Source organism: Pristiophorus japonicus, chromosome 4, assembly GCF_044704955.1.
Source record: "Pristiophorus japonicus isolate sPriJap1 chromosome 4, sPriJap1.hap1, whole genome shotgun sequence".
NCBI lineage: Eukaryota > Metazoa > Chordata > Chondrichthyes > Pristiophoridae > Pristiophorus > Pristiophorus japonicus.
The window spans coordinates 243229530-243246210 of NC_091980.1; the positions used below are offsets into that span (position 1 = coordinate 243229530).

General features: G+C 44.4%; 1 protein-coding gene across 7 annotated transcripts in view; it reads left to right on the forward strand.

Annotated features, from left to right (window-relative positions):
- pygl (phosphorylase, glycogen, liver) overlaps positions 1-16681 on the forward strand; it is a 260396-nt gene that overhangs the window by 193127 nt on the left and 50588 nt on the right. For 5 of the 7 annotated variants that reach the window (XM_070879224.1, XM_070879226.1, XM_070879225.1 and 2 more), the window contains 2 exons: positions 9913-10054; positions 12353-12560. In XM_070879224.1, coding sequence (XP_070735325.1) covers positions 9913-10054; positions 12353-12560 — 350 coding nt within the window. Of the gene's footprint in view, positions 1-9912; positions 10055-12352; positions 12561-12886; positions 14815-16681 lie in introns of those variants that run through there. The other 2 variants (XR_011593114.1, XM_070879228.1) reach the window with 2 other exon arrangements.

Below are 16681 nucleotides of genomic sequence, written 5' to 3' on the forward strand. Positions count from 1 at the left end.
GGCACGCAACCTTCTGTGTTCCAACAGTGTTTTGGCTTTCTTTGATCCAGGTAAAAAACTAGTTCTTACATGTGCTGCTTCAGCGTACGGGGTCGGGTGCGTTTTACAACATGTCAATAGTGCAGGTAAATTACAACCCATAGCTTATGCCTCCAGATCACTTTTGCAGGCGGAGCGCGCGTACGGAATGGTGGAGAAGGAGGCGCTCACGTGCGTGTACGGTGTCAAAAAGATGCACCAATACCTTTTCGGGGCCAAGTTCGCGTTAGAAACCGACCACAAGCCCCTCACGTCCCTACTATCCGAAAGCAAGGCAATAAACGCCAACACCTCGGTGCGCATTCAACGGTGGACACTCATGCTGGCGTCTTAGGATTACACCATAAGACACAGACCAGGCACAGACAACTGTGCCGACGCGCTTAGCAGGCTACCCCTGGCGACCACGGAAGGGTCTGATGAACAGGACTGAGAGATAGTCATGGCAATCAATGCCTTTGAGTCCACAGGTTCGCCCATGATGGCTCGCCAAATCAGAGCCTGGACGACCAGCGACCTCACGTTATCCCTAGTAAAAAGATGTGTCCTAACTGGTGACTGGGCAGAGGCTCGCAATGCCTGCCCCGAGGAGATCAAACCTTTCCATAGGCGCATGCATGAGCTGTCATTTCAAGCAGACTGCCTGATGTGGGGCAGCCGAGTAGTCATGCATCTGCGAGGCAGAGAGGCATTTGTCCGGGAGCTCCATCGCGAGCACCTGGGGATCGTTCTCAGGAAGGCCATAGCCAGATCCCACGTCTGGTGGCCTGGCATCGACGCGGACTTGGAGCTCTGCGTCCGACGGTGCACCATTTGTGCCCAACTCAATAATGCCCACAGGGAGGCCACCCTGAGCCCTTGGCCCTGGCCCACCAAACCGTGGTCGCGGGTGCACGTAGACCATGCGGGCCCATTCATGGGCAAAATGTTCCTCGTAGTTGTCGACGCATTTTCTAAGTGGATCGAATGCACCATTTTAAACTCGAGCACCACCTCCACCACTGTGGAGAGTCTTGGAACCATGTTCGCAACGCACAGCATTCCTGACATATTGGTCAGTGATAATGGTCCGTGTTTCACCAGCGCAGAATTCCAAGATTTTATAAGTGACCACGGCATAAACCACGTTAAGACGGCACTGTACAAATGGACAATGGCCAAACCTGCCGGAGGCATGTCGACCAAGTCAAAAGTAGATTTACCAACAACACTGCTGAACCAGAAGCAGACTACAATGTGGAACTCACACCACATCTGGTGGACAGACAGAGGGAACAACCTGAGGAAAGGGCAATCCCAACAGACAGCCCAGGCGAATCACCAAAAATCACACTGAATGAAACAAAGCCCAGGCGAGATACCAGCAATCACCCCGAAAGAACAGGCATCAAGGCAAACAACTGAACCACAACTAAGACGCTCCACGCGAGAGCGTAGACCACCTGAGAGACTGAACCTATAAAGACAATAAGACCTTGGGGGAGAGTGATGTCATGTATCTCACACTACTGTATATAACTATCTTACCATGCTATACATGACTGTAACCAGAGATGACCTGTAACCACAAGCTTACCCTACCACCAGGGGTGCACTTGCAGGAGACACTGGATACCTGTCCCAGACAGGTATATAAGGACAGGTCTCAGGCAAGTGTGGCGTTTGAGAGCTGTGTAATAAAGGTGCAGGTCCTGAGTGACCTTGACTTCAGTAGGTGCCTCGTGTGAAACTGTACTGCAGGGACAGGACTTTACAGCAGCAATTAACGAATAAGATATAATTGGCATCACAGAGACATGACTCCAGGGTGACCAAGGCTGGGAACTCAAGATCCAGGGGTACTCAACATTCAGGAAGGATAGACAGAAAGGAAAAGGAGGTGGGGTAGCTTTGCTGGTTAAAGAGGAAATTAACGCAATTGTAAGGAAGGACATTAGCTGGGAAGATGTGGAATCTGTATGGGTGGAGCTGTGGAATACCAAAGGGCAGAAAACAGGGCCTTGGTAAGGCCTCAACTGGAATATTGTGTTCAGTTTTGGTCTCCTAATCTGAGGAAGGACATTCTTGCTGTTGAGGGAGTGCAGCGAAGGTTCACCAGACTGGTTCCTGGGATGGCAGGACTGACATATGAGGAGAAACTGGATCGACTGGGCCTGTATTCACTGGAGTTTAGAAGGATGAGAGGGGATCTCATAGAAACATATAAAATTCTGACGGAACTGGACAGGTTAGATGCAGGAAGAATGTTCCCGATGTTGGGGAAGTCCAGAACCAGAGGACACAGTCTAAGGATAAAGGGTAAGCCATTTAGGACTGAGATGAGGAGAAACTTCTTCACTCAGAGAGTTGTTAACCTGTGGAATTCTCTACCACAGAGAGTTGTTGATGCCAGTTCGTTGGATATATTCAAGAGGGAGTTAGATATGGCCCTTAGGGCTAAAGGGATCAAGGGGTATGGAGAGAAATCAGGAAAGGGGTACTGAGGTGAATGACCAGCCATGATCTTATTGAATTGTGGTGCAGGCTCGAAGGGCCGAATAGCCTACTCCTGCACCTATTTTCTATGATTCTATGTAGCTCGACGACAGAGGTTGGGGTGGTCTTGGATCTGGCCTGGAGACGGCGCAGGTTGAACAGATTACCACTGGTTCTGTAGTTTAGCTCCACTCCAGCGGGGAGCTCGTTGATTGTGAGGTGGAGCATGGCGGTGAGAAAGATTGAGAAGAGGGTTGGGGCGATGACGCAGCTGTGTTTGACCCCGGTCCGGACGTGGATTGGGTCTATGATGGCTCCATTGGTAAGGATCACGGCCTGCATGTCGACGTGGAGCAGGCAGAGGATGGTGACAAACTTTTGGGGCATCCGAAATGGAGGATGACACTCCATGGATCCTCGCGGTTGGCAGTCAAAGGTCTTTGTAAGGTCGAAGAAGGCCATGTATAAGGGTTAGCGCTGTTCCCGGGCATTTTTCCTGCAGCTGTCGCGCTGCAAAAATCATGTCCGTTGTGCCCCGTAGGAGACGAAATCCGCACTGTGACTCCAGGAGGAGTTCCTCAGCCACGGGAAGAAGATGGTTGAGGAGGACTCTAGCGACGACTTTCCCAGTGGCTGAAGCAGGGAGATTCCTCTGTAGTTGCCGCAGTCGGACTTGTCCCCTTTTTTAAAGATGGGACGCTCAAAGTACTGCTTTGTACTCTAGACAAGAGGAGAAGGATGAAGTAATGGAAGAGATTATGTTGGAAGCTCTTGGACCCAGACATCACAACCATCCATCATTCAACCTCATCTCACTTAGAGAGCACTTCGTAGGAGTAGTAGCTTAAAACTATAGCAAGTAAGTTAGCACAAAGGGGAGTAATTAAGAACATAAGAAATAGGAGCAGGAGTAGGCCTTTTTGGTCCCTCGAGCCTGCTTCGCCATTCAATACGATCATGGCTGATCCGATCATGGACTCAGGTCCACTTCCCCGCCCGCTCCCCATAACCCCTTATCCCCTTATCGGTTAAGAAACTGTCTATCTCTGTCTTAAATATATTCAATGACCCAGACTCCAGAGCCCTCTGAGGCAGCAAATTTCACAGATTTACAACCCTCTGAGAGAAGAAATTTCTCCTCATCTCAGTTTTAAATGGGAAACCCCTTATTCTAAGATAATGCCCTCTCGTTCTAGTCTCCCCTATCAGTGGAAACATCCTCTCTGCATCCACCTTGTCGAGCTCTCTCATAATCTTACATGTTTCGATAAGATCACCTCTCATTCTTCTGAATTCCAATGAGTATAGGCTCAACCTTTCCTCATAAGTCAACTCCCTCATCTCCGGAATCAACCTAGTGAACCTTCTCTGAATTGCCTCCAAAGCTAGTATATCCTTTCGTAAAAATGGAAAGCAAAACTGCACGCAGTATTCCAGGTGTGGCCTCACCAATACCCTGTACAACTGTAGCAAGACTTCCCTCCATCCCCTTTGTAATAAAGGCCAAGATTCCATTGGCCTTCCTGATCACTTGCTGTATCTGAATACTATCCTTTTGTGTTTCATGCACAAGTACCCCCAGGTCCTGCTGTACTGCAGCATTTTGCAATCTTTCTCCATTTAAATAATAACTTGCTCTTTGATTTTTTTCTGCCAAAGTGCATGACCTCACACTTTCCAACATTATACAACATCTGCCAAATTTTTGCCCACTCACTTAGTCTGTCTATGTCGTTTTGCAGATTTTGTGTGTCCTCCTCCCACATTGCTTTTCCTCCCATCTTTGTATCGTCAGCAAACTTGGCTACGTTACACTCGGTCCCTTCTTCCAAGTTGTTAATATAGATTATAAAAAATAGGGGTCCCAGCACTGATCCCTGCGGCACCCCACTAGTTACTGGTTGCCAACCAGAGAATGAACCATTTATCCCAACTCTCTGTTTTCTGTTAGTTAGCCCATCCTCTATCCACGCTAATATATTACCCCCAACCCCATGAACTTTTATCTTGTGCAGTAATCTTTTATGTGGCACCTTGTCAGATGCCTTCTGGAAGTCCAAATACACTACATCCACTGGTTCCCCTTTATCCACCCTCTTCGTTACATCCTCAAAGAATCGTTACATCCTCATCTCCAGAATCAACCTAGTGAACCTTCTCTAAACAGCCAGAAGCTTGACAGATTGCATCGCATTGTGTGGAAAAGGGATAATTGATTTTATTGGCATATGCTGTTGTTTAAAATTAAGGCAGATCAATTCTTTGAACTTTTGGAAATTGGCTGATGTGTTAAGAAGGAATTTGGCAGCAGTCTTGGAAACTAAGCGACGTTGGGGTGGTGAACAGGCAGGTGTATAGTGACTTTATTTGATGAGCCAACCTTTATTGTTGAAAGTTCTGGGCTATGAGTTGTACTTTCCTTAATCTGGCAGCTGACGGCTGACTCATCTATTCCACTTACTCTTCTTGTGTACCTCCTCGTGTCGTGAGGATGCTTAAGTAAAACATTTTAGTCTGTACACTCTGATGAGTGAGGGTTTAAGTGTAGTGAAGAGGTACCCATGATGGTGCCAGTCTCATAAATTCTGGGGACAGCATCTCAGGAAGGATATATTGGCTTTGGAGTGGGTGCAGTGCAGATTCACCAGAATGATACTAGTGCTAAAGGGTTAAATTATGAGGAAAGGTTGCATAGACTAGGATTGTATTCCCTTGAGCATAGAAGATTAAGGGGTGATCTAATTGTGGTGTTTAAGATGATGAAAGAAAATCATTTGGTAGAGAGGAACAATTTACTCTGGTAGGGCTGTCCAGAACAAGGGGGTGTAACCTTAAAATTAGAGCTAGGTCGTTCAGGGGTGATATCAGGAAGCAAGTCTTTACACAAAGGGTAGTGGAAATCTGGAATTCTCTCTGCCCCCCCCCCAAAAAAAAAATGCTGTTGAGGCTAGGTCAATTGATAATTTAAAAACTGAGATGGATAGATTTTTGTTAGGCAAGGATATTAAAGGACACGGAGCAAGGTGGGTAGATGGAATTGATACATATCAGTCATGATCTGATTGAATGGCTTGAGGGGTTAAATGGCTTGCTCCTATTCCTAATGTTTCTGAGAGCTTTCAACCTAGTCTCTTCCAAGTCTTCTTCCTCCTCTTAATATTAAAATAAAAGTATTCCCATTGTGAAATTCATATCTAGAGTGCAAAACAGTACTTTGAGCAGAGCTGAGTGAAAATAGCAGCAAATGACCTGACTCAATCTCAAAGTACTAAAATGATTGATATGCAGGTAAAGAAACATTAGCCTTCAGTAGCAGTACAGAAAATGGTCTGCTGGTGTAGTATCTGCCTCAGGGATACCTTGCAGCAACTTTTACCCCTACTTGCATTGTTTGGACCTGAAATGGAGTAAATGGGGTGGAGGGATTAGCCGCACCCCCTTGACACCATTTAAAAACAGCAGAATAGGTTTGTGGCGGGCCTTAAATGGAACTGTCAGTTTTCAGGTGTAGCTTTATTATGGTGAAAGCCTTTAAGAATGCATTTCTTCTGTTTACTGCTCCAAATCCTTGCCAAAGCATGCAGTAATTCAGAGGAAAATCCAGGCCCTTTGAACCACTGTGATATTATGACATTGCATAAGTAATCCTTTCCACTGCTATACACTATATAAAGAACACATAGCACTGGTTTATTTTTTTTACTGTGAAGCATTCACACATTTTGGTCTTGAAAGATTACATTTGAGATTTAAGCACTGTAGCTCATGTTTATGATATTTGTTGTCAAAATATCTGCCTTTAATTTTCAATCCATACATACCAGAATGTTCAGTGGATATTGGCTATAATAGAAAAGAAAATCCAACACCTGTTCCACAACGGTCAGCACTGGCAGTTGCAACTAGTGTACAATTAGCGCTGCCCTATCTTGCTTCTATTTCCAGTTTCTCTAAGACCATTGCACAAAAGTGACCCCAAGCCATTTTGTGTTGAAGATCCAGAGGCCATCTAAGCATCACAAGCATTCAAAAGTCCATGATTACAAGTTTGGCATCAGTGTAGTGACTGTACCATACAATGGGTAGGCCTGACACTGGCCAGAACCAGTGACTTCCATGCAAGAGAGAGGAGTTGTCATTGAGTTATATGTTCTGGTCACAGCCTTAGCAGTGCCAAAGTACCTATCCTAGTCCACCCTGACCTGGAAGTAATGGGGATATGCTGGCATTGTTCAGTGCCAAGATTTTTAAGAAGAGAAAGAATCCTGCCTTCACATTGTCTCACATTGAGGCAACTTCCCTTGCCCAGTGCAAGGAATGGGTTGGTCCATCACAGAAGAGACCTCCATCTACCTCAATTAGTTTCACCTATCTCCAGAAAGCTTAGGTGCATCCTATTCTCAGGGCTCAAATCATTACCCTATAATCTTCCCTACTGAATAGTGATGTTCAGGGAGTTTGAGGTCTTTGTTGCTTGTTTGTTGCAGGTCTTAATCTCTTCCTTGGTTCATTCATTGCAGCTCCTGGTAAATGTTACGTTATTAAGGGCTTATACACCCAGGAAAGCAAAGTTTCTCATTTGGCCTCCCTTCCTGAGCTTATGCCTTATCACCCTCGTTGTATCGAAGCAAGATTTAATTGTATCACCGATTCATCAATTTGTAGCATCCATTAACAGTCTCAAATCTGTAGCTCTTAACAGTACAACCTATTAGCCCAGCTTGAAGTAATTGTTCTCTCCACCATTTTCTTCGTGGCCACTAGGAGTAATGCGTGTAATTAGGAAGAGGACCAGAATGCTCCTAGGCCAGATTTGTATCTTTTTCTCCAGATATTTTTGTGACAGTCCAATATTCCAGTGTTTGATTTAGTTTAATTCCAAACTATGGGCCCAAGTTTCGGATCTCCTCCCAGAACGGTGTACTCCGAGAGGCCCGCCTATTTTTTAGAATAAATAAAGCACCTGAAACTTACCTTGCGATTCTCCGAGTCCAGCAGATCTGTTTCACAGTCAACGCAGCGCAACACAAACAGCTGGGGCTAAAGCCCTGCGCCAAAAAAAGTGCCGGCAGCTGCGCGCGTGCGCAATAGCTCCTGGCTGTCTCAGCACGTCGTCTCCGGGCGACCCTATCCCTGGCCGAAGGGACGTCTCCGCTATCCCGGGCCGAGTGGCCTGCCTGCCTCACTGTCCCTCGTCTTGCCTCGTCACTACTGCCCTTACCTCCTCGGCAGCGGGACCCGTCCGACCAGCAGCTCTTCGGTGGCGGGCCCCACCTGAACACCTCGGTGGCGGGGCCCGCTCAACCAGCACCTCTTCGGCGGCGGGGCCCACCCGAACTGCAGCTCTTCGGTGGCGGGCCCCGCCGAGCAGCATCTCTTCAGTGGCAGGGCCCGCCCGAGCACCTCTCTGGCGGCGGGGCCCGCCCGACTAGCAGCTCTTCAGTGGTGGGCCCGCCCGACCAGCTCTTTGGCAGGCTGTTGGAGGACTGCAGTAGGTGAGTAGAATCTTTTAATTTTTTATTTATTGATCGATTTTTTGATTTTTTTGATTTTTTTTGATTTATTGATTGATTTATTGATTTATTTATCATTTATTATTGATGGTGGCTCTTTATTAGTAAAAGTGAAGTGTTTAATGCTTTGTAAAATCCCCTAACTTCCCTCTAACTTCCCCCCCCCCCCCCCATCTCTCACTACCTGTGCCTAATTTATAAAGTAGAGGCAAGGTTTTTCTGAGCGTACAAAAATCAACATTTACTCCGTTCTAAGTTAGTTCGGAGTAACTTTTCGCTGCCTAAACTTGAAAAACAGGCGTAAGTGGCTTGTAACACCCCCTTTTGAAAAGAATTGTATAAAACGAAACTATTCTAACTAACTAGAACTGGAGCAAACTAAATGCCGAGAATTCCGATTTCCAAGGGGTCAAGTTTCAGCCTGAGTTGCTCCTATTTTTTTGGAGCAACTAGTTTAGAATAGAGCATCTTAGAAATTGCAATTCTCGGCATTTAGTTTGCTCCAGTTCTCGTGAGTTAGAATAGTTCTATTTTAGAACAGATTTTTTTTTCAAAAGGGAACGTGTCCAGCCACTTACGCCTGTTTTGCAAGTTTAGGCAGCAAAAACTTACTCCAAACTAACTTAGAATGGAGTAAGTGTAGATTTTTGTATGCTCAGAAAAATCTTGCCTCCACTTAGAAATCAGGCGTAGGGAACAAGAGATAAGGTGGGGGGCAGGGAAGTTTACAAACATGAAACACGTCACTTTTACAAATAAAGAGCCATCATCAATAATAAATGATAAATAAATCAATAAATCAACCAATAAATGAATCTTAAAAAAATAAAAAAAAATCAATAAATAAAAAATTAAGTTTCTACTCACCGACTGCAGCACCGGGAGCCCTCCAACAGCGTGCTGGGATGCCTCCCCCGCCCCCACCCCAGTGTCTCTCTCTCTCTCTCTCTCTCTCTCTCTCTCTGTTAGTATCTCTTTCTCTCTGTCAGTGTCTTTGTGTTTCTGACAGCGAGGAGGGAGGGAGAGGGGGGAGAGGAGGGAGAGGAGGGAGGGGGCAGGAGAGGAGAGGAGGGAGGGGGCAGGAGAGGAGAGGAGAGGAGAGGAGAGGAGAGAAGTGGGGTGGGGAGTAGCCGGAGCGGACCTGAACACGGTGGGGGAAGAGCGGACCTGGACACGGGGTGGGTGGGGGGCGGGGAGCAGAAGGAGCGGACCTGAACACGGTCGGCGGGGGGAGGAGCAGGAGCGGACCTGAACGCTGGGTGGGGGGAAGCCGGAGCAGGAGCTGAAGATAAAGAGGAGGGAGGCCCGAGTTCGATCTTCGCCGCCCCAGTGAGCTCATTCGGCCAAGGCTAGCGCGCATGTGCAGAGGTCCCGGCACTGTTTTCAGCGCTGGGACCTAGCTCCGCCCCCCACAGCTTGTGCTGTGCTGCGCCAAGGGCCTGCAATGTTCCAGCAGCGGAGAGAATACCGAGGTAAGTTTTAGGCGCAGTTTTTGTTCTAAAAAGTCGGCGCAGCTCATGGAGTTGCGCCATTCTAAACATGGGGGCAAACTTGGGCCCTAAGATACTCCATACTAAACTAGTTGCTCCAAAAAAATAGGAGCAACTCGAGCCGAAATTTGGGCCCATTGGAACTGCACCATACATAAACTAGTTATGTGTCATGGAGATATCAAACTGAATTTTAAATATAAATTGTAACTGTATAAATCTGTTCTTTTTGTGGAATATTTGCTATTGTAGACTTGATGTAAAGATTTTTCCTAAACTTTTTACATTGATTAACATAATTATTATTATTTCTGATGAAAATGCATTGGACTTTGTAATGATTCAAATTTTACCAATGTTTCTTTTGTAAGTTTAAAAACTTCCTTCTTTCCCAGGCTGCTCCTGGCTATTATATGGCTAAGTTGATTATTAAACTCATCACATCTGTGGCACAAGTAGTGAACAATGACCCTATAATTGGTAACAATTTGAAGATCATTTTTCTGGAAAACTACAGAGTCTCGCTGGCTGAAAAAGGTATTGCTAATAGGCACAAAGAGATTTCCGTTCTATCATTTGTTAACCTTTTCAGGAGTATGGTAGCATTTTTTACACTTCATTTCCTCTGGAATAGATCACTGATAATTTTTTAATGAATGATAAATTGAGCATAATAATAAAGGCAGAGTGGGGTGGACTTGTGGGGAGTTGATACTGCCTCACCATCACCTGAGTACGATCGCTTTCAAAAATCATTTTGCTTTTTTTTCCTCTCCTCTCTCATTCCATCTCCTTCCTTTCTTCTATGCTATCTGATTCTCCTCTTTATGTTTTTTCTTTTTACAATTTTATGGATAAATTTAAAGTTTTTTGTGAATTATTGAGGTTTTAATATATTTATTTTACAAATGTTATTGTTTGATTTTCAACTTGCATACCCCCAGTTCATGATTTCCTGTCCTTTAGTTTTAATTAAAGACAAACCACAAGCTGGTGATATGAAGTTTCCCAATATGTTTTCCCAGTGTGCACTGGAGTGGCAAAGCAGGAAATCGCTCCTGTGTAGTCAATTGAGTAAGGAATCACTTACTCTGATTAGCAAGGGCCTGAAATCCCAGTTCTGGGCTTCCCTCGGGCACTCATCTGAAAATAAGAAAAAAGATCCGCACCCCCTTTTTGCTCTTGAGCCCTGCAGCGATCCCGGTCAGAAGCCTTCTCTTCCTGCGCATTGGAGATGCGGAGAGAAAAGCTGGAATCACGTGGCACTGGACTGGCAATGAAGATACAGTATTCTCATTCATAATAATGTGAACTCCGTAAGTACGAGGTTCTCATTATTATGAATGAGAAACCCCCCCCCACCCCCAAACCGCCAAACAATTATAAAAAAAATTTTTAAAACACCTCACATATTAAAGCTAATGAAATGTGTTAGAAAAAATATATATTTTGGAGATTTTTTTTTTTAAGTGCTGTAATTAGGGTTTAAAATAAACTTACCTTAATGGACAGGGTTTTTAAACATAAAAATGTGTTTTTAATTTTATTTTTAGATGTTTTTTGTTTGTTTTAAAACTCATATGCTGGTAAAAGTAGGCTATACACCTGTTTTTACCAGGCGCAAGAGTTTGAAGGACATTCGTTGGGCTAGAGATGGGCAAATAGCGCAATTTCGCCCATGCGAATGTCCTTCTCCCGAAGATGCGGAAGATCTGTCAAGCTAAATCTTGACAGATCGGAAAAGCCGGTTTTCAGCGCAAGCGCATTGGGCGCCGAAAACCGGCTTTTGCGATGCCTTCCGGGTCCGTACGCATTCCGTATGGACCGGGTGTGGCCGCAATTTCAAGGCCAATATGGCCACTCAAAGATGTCAGAAAAACTGCATGAGTGATTTAGTTGCATTCATGATAGTTAATCTTTGATTAGATTTCCATTGTCTCTGCGTGAATGCAAATGTCTACAACATTTTGTGACTTTTTTTAATACATGTAATGGTTTTTGATTGGTTGTTTTTTTAATCAATGGCACATTCAAGCAAATCAAGATTATTTGCCCTATGGAAATTTTTGAAGCATTACTCCCTTAGATCCACAATATATAAGATTTATAAGTCTATAGGTAATGTGTCTATGCTTTGCACAATAGTTCTGATCAAACATTGCAAATATATCCTTCCAGTCAACCAATATGATTACTTTGCACATGTAGCCTGGCTTTTGCACAAAGGTATTTATTAAAACCTCATTTATACAAATACATAATTAAATGACGGATGTCACTCAATGCCAACATCAAAAAATGATAAAACGGGAATGGAGATCATTCCTTTATGTGGTTTCCCCATCTTTTCATTTGGCGGCAGCTTAATTAACTCCAATAGTGTGTGTTGTGTATCTTCAAAGTATGATCTTTCATGATAGAATATCTTTGTATATAAAAATGGAGGACTGCAAGCAGACATACACTATGGTATGTTAGTATATTAATATATATTAAAGGATATGGGATTTCTATTCACAAAAGCCATCCAGGAGTGCCAAACTTTATATTGACTGCCTTGGTCAAGCCATTGGACTTCTTCCAACATTACTGTACAGTCCTTGATGTGAGAGAGTTGGCAACAAGTACCTGGATCATCTCCCTCCAGGTAGCAAGGCTGGCACTCCTGGATGTCACTGCTTAGTAAACCTAGAAATCCCTCCTGTCTTCCACCTCATCGAGCCCAAAAAACAGGTGCTGCCATCGAATCTGTGGGCCATTGTTTCCTTCAGTTCTCATAAGTTCAGGTTCTTTTGACTATCAGTGATAAATCAATTCCAATTGGTCTATTTGCAGTCATTCCGGCGACAGATCTGTCACAGCAAATCTCCACAGCTGGCACAGAGGCTTCTGGCACAGGGAATATGAAGTTCATGCTGAATGGTGCCCTGACTATTGGCACTATGGATGGAGCAAATGTGGAAATGGCAGAGGAAGCTGGTGAAAATAATTTGTTCATTTTTGGCATGAGGGTTCAAGATGTGGCGGAACTGGACAAGAAAGGGTGTGTTTACAGTAATAGTTAACAAATATCGTTTGTAGTGAACATTTATAATGTTATTTAATAATGAAAGCAAAAGGTGGGCAAACAGTGGAGTAGTGAGAGTACACAAAATGTAAATCTGCAGTATCCTTTGCTATATTTAAATGACTATTGATCCATGTTGATTTTAATTCTGATTTATTAATTTAATGCATAAAATTCAACATCATAAGTGGTATGCTTGAGTAACTGCTTATTTAAAATTGGTACAATGGTTATAGTTTATTGATCACCAGCTGATAATAATAGTTATTTATAAGCTGATGATTCAACTTTGTGGATTGCAGATATTCTGACAATGAATGGGACTTTTTTGTCTACTCTATCCAATCTAAGGCCAAGATTATCCTCCCAGTAGCAGTCCAGTGTGATGGCAGTAGACCTCAAAGCCTGCATTTTCCATTAATCTCCACCAGCACCCCAATGAATTTGAGGGACGGATGCAGAAGGAAATGGGGATGGAAGGGGGTAAGGGGAAGTAGATGGTGAAGAATACAAAGATGAGATCAAAGATGTCTTTGTCTCTGATCAAGACCATGGAAGTAGCGGCCATGGGTGATGGCATGATCAAGGGATTGGCTGTGGATGGGAGAGTTTATATTCAGGGAGAGGATAAAGGAGGGCAGTAAATTCAGAGGACAGCGGACAAAGAGATGAAAGTTGAAATCTCCAATGATGAGGAATTGCTCAGTTCAATGGCTGAGGAAGGACAGGAGGGGGGGGGTTATCTCACGGAGAAGCTGAGGATGGGGATGGGTGGTAGACAGTGAGGATTTTAGAAGGTGGAACAAGGTGAGGTGCTCATGGAGGGAAAGTACCAGAGTAGTAGGTGAAGAGATCAAGGTGTGACTTGGTGATAAAGGCCAATTGCCACTGAAGTGGTTTGGGTGGGCCAGGTGTTATAGCCAGGTGGGAAGACTTCAGTAAGGGACAAGGTATCACCCATGAGCTAAATAACAGTCAAAGCCAGGATTTAAATGCAGTTATCCACAAGAAGGTTGTGGATAACAATGGCTTTGTTCGTGAGGACAGTGTGCAGCTGGCGGTGATTGTTGATCTGCTGGCAGCATCCAAGCTGACAGTGATGATGTGGGGGGGGATTAGGACTGGAAGAAGGTTGACAAGGTTAGTTCCCAAGTAGACATGCTTTGCAGGAAGGTCGGAGAGAGAGAGGAGGTTGGGGCTTTAGGGTTGCTAATCATAAGTCAACAGCAATGAGTGCTTGTATGGGCCCTTCATATTGCCAAGAGAGGTGTAAAGGGCAGCTGTGATCTTATTCAAGATGGATTTAAGCCTGGGATGGTGGCAGGAAAGTAGGAAGGCAGAGGGGTATTGTGAGTTGGGATAGTATTTAGTGGTGGCAAAGTATCCAAAAGAGGAAAAATTAAAGGGAACATGACTGGCTAACAGGATGGGGAAGAGACAGGTAAGAAGGCCCCGAGAGGGACCAAGAGAAAAAAGAAAGAGAACTAGAAGTAACGGGCTCTGGTCTGGAGCGTTAACCAAAATGTGCACATGAATAGGCATAGCAGAAATTAGGAGGGACAAGTCCTGGTGGTAAACAGGTGACAGGAAGGAAATGATATAAGAGAGTCCAAAGTTAAAAGTCTGAAGTTCTGTGGTGGGATGAAGTTGCAACGTAGACAAAGTGGAATCAGCTTGGAGTGCCCATGAACCAATGTCTAGGTTTGGAAACAGTTGTGGAGTGCTATGCCTCCTGGATGAACTTCAAGGGGCAGGGTATCAGTGAGCACACTGCTGGAGATTGTTCAGAGGGCCAAGAAGGAGTGGAAAGTCGACCATGAGTCAGGGGAGGTTGATGCAGGTGTCCAGTAGAGGTGCATGGTGGCCTCCGATGTTAGCAGTGTGCACCAGCAGATCCTATATACCAGCAAAGGAGCAATGAGATTTAAACCAAAGGAGCAAGAACAGTGGAGTTCTGGAAGTTGGGGAGGGGGAAAGGTAAAATCATATGATCAGTGCAGATGTGGGGGCTGGTCTAAGGAGCCGCTTTTGAGACATGATGAGAATACAAGATTGGGAGCATCAGCAGGAGCTTGAGGAGCTAGTCCAGACTAGCAAAGGATGATGGAGGAATTCTGGAAAACAAATGGAGCAGAGTCAGCAGCCACAGGAAGCAAGGGGGCAGTAACAAAGCAGAGATCATTCAGTCCCAGGAAGGAGCAAAGAACTGAAGCAGACCAGGTGCTGGAATGTAAGTAGTCCAGCAGAGAATACAATCTCAATAGAAAGCAGTGGCTATGGTGGAGCTCACAATAAAACCCAGAAGCCAGTGGAGAAGTGGAATTTGGCTTGGGCAAAAGCATATTTCTGATCAGGCCCCAATACAGCAATAAAGTAAAGTTGGAAAGTTGAGAAGTACAGTCCTCAGCAGGTGAGGTTGCAAAAGATTGTTTTAAACTTAAAGATTTTGGGGGCTCAATTGGATAAGGCACGAAAACAGGCATGAGGATCGTGATGCATGATCTGCCCACACCTGTTGAAAGTAATACAGGCTGTAAAGTATTTGCTTCATGGGTTCTTTGCTTACGAATTCATAGAAACACATTGCTATTAAGAATTAGTTGGTTTATTAGTTAAGGTTTAACAATCCCACTACACATTACCAGTTCATCCCTTGAACCCAATTGGCTATGGTTTTATGGTATCTTGTGAACATCACGTGACTGGCTAAGCCACTCCCAACTCAACAGTTCTACAAAGATTTTAAAATAAACAGATAAAGCCTTGAGGCCCCCTTATAAAAGGGGCACTAAAACCACAAATTTCAAAATAAAACTTTAAAGGGAACTTAGATCAAATTAAAATTTGGTTGCCGGGGGTGATGATGCATTCCAGTCCCTCTGGTGCCCACCTCATGCGGAAGGCCGTGTGTACTGGTAGACACCGCTAACAGCTCTACAAGTGTAGACATTACACTGCTTCCCTTTTTTTTAAGAAGCAATGTGTTTATACAGTATTTCAAAAGATTACTTATCATGATTACAACTTTACAAATTGAACTGCTAAGACTGAATATCTTCTTGTAAGCTTTTAGCTTCCTCTTGCTCTGACCTCCATTTCTTTGCAGTTAGCTGGCTATGCCTGTTTTCTATATTCTTATTTGACTCTCGAGACCATCTTGGGGAATTTCTGTTTTCAGGGTATGTAGCCCTGGATTCTTGACCTCTATATTTCTGTGTCTTCTTGAGTTTCCTTGGAACCCCTACATACGTCCTAGTGTTCGCTTTCTTCCTAAGTTCTTGATATTTCCAGTTATCAATATCCTGTCTAGTTGGTTTGCGTTTCCTCGTTGATCTTCTCAACTGGACCCCCAACTCCACCTGTGACTGTTGTGTTTGTTGAAGTACTTGGACCTGCCAACTCATACTGATCCTCGTTCAAGTCAGGCTAATAATTATCCACTCGTGGTACCGAAGGTGCATCACTCGCTAGCAACATTTGATCCACATGAACTTCCTGATGTAGTCACCAATTTTGACCAAGTACAGCTTGGTGCCACATACCCGAATAATTATACCAATGTCCCATTTGCGTGGACTTGCCCTTTTCGACGGACTGAGAACACTGACCCTGATCACCCTTCTGAAAGCACTGGAATGATAATGACGTTTTTGTACCAATTGTGCCTTCTCTACCTTATCAGACAAGTTCGGTTGCAGTAAACTGAGACGCGTCCTCAGTCTACGCTTCATCAATAATTCAGCAGATGTGTACCCTGTTGTAGAATGAGTCGTAGTTCTGTATTTGAAAAGAAAATTCGCTAACCTGTGCTTCATGCTCACCGATGATCCAGTCTGTAGAACATGTTTCCACACAGCATCCTTGACAATCCTGACCGACCTTTCAGCTTCACCATTCGATGCAGGATGATATGGTGCTACCAATGTTTGTTTGATACCATTGTGTCTGACAAAATTCGCAAATTGTATGGACCGAAATTGCAGCCCAATATCTGACACCATTTCTTCAGGCAGGCCATGGCATGCAAAAATGTCTCGTAATTCATCCAGTGTACGCTCTGTAGTCATAGATGACCCCATATATCATACCTCCAGCCA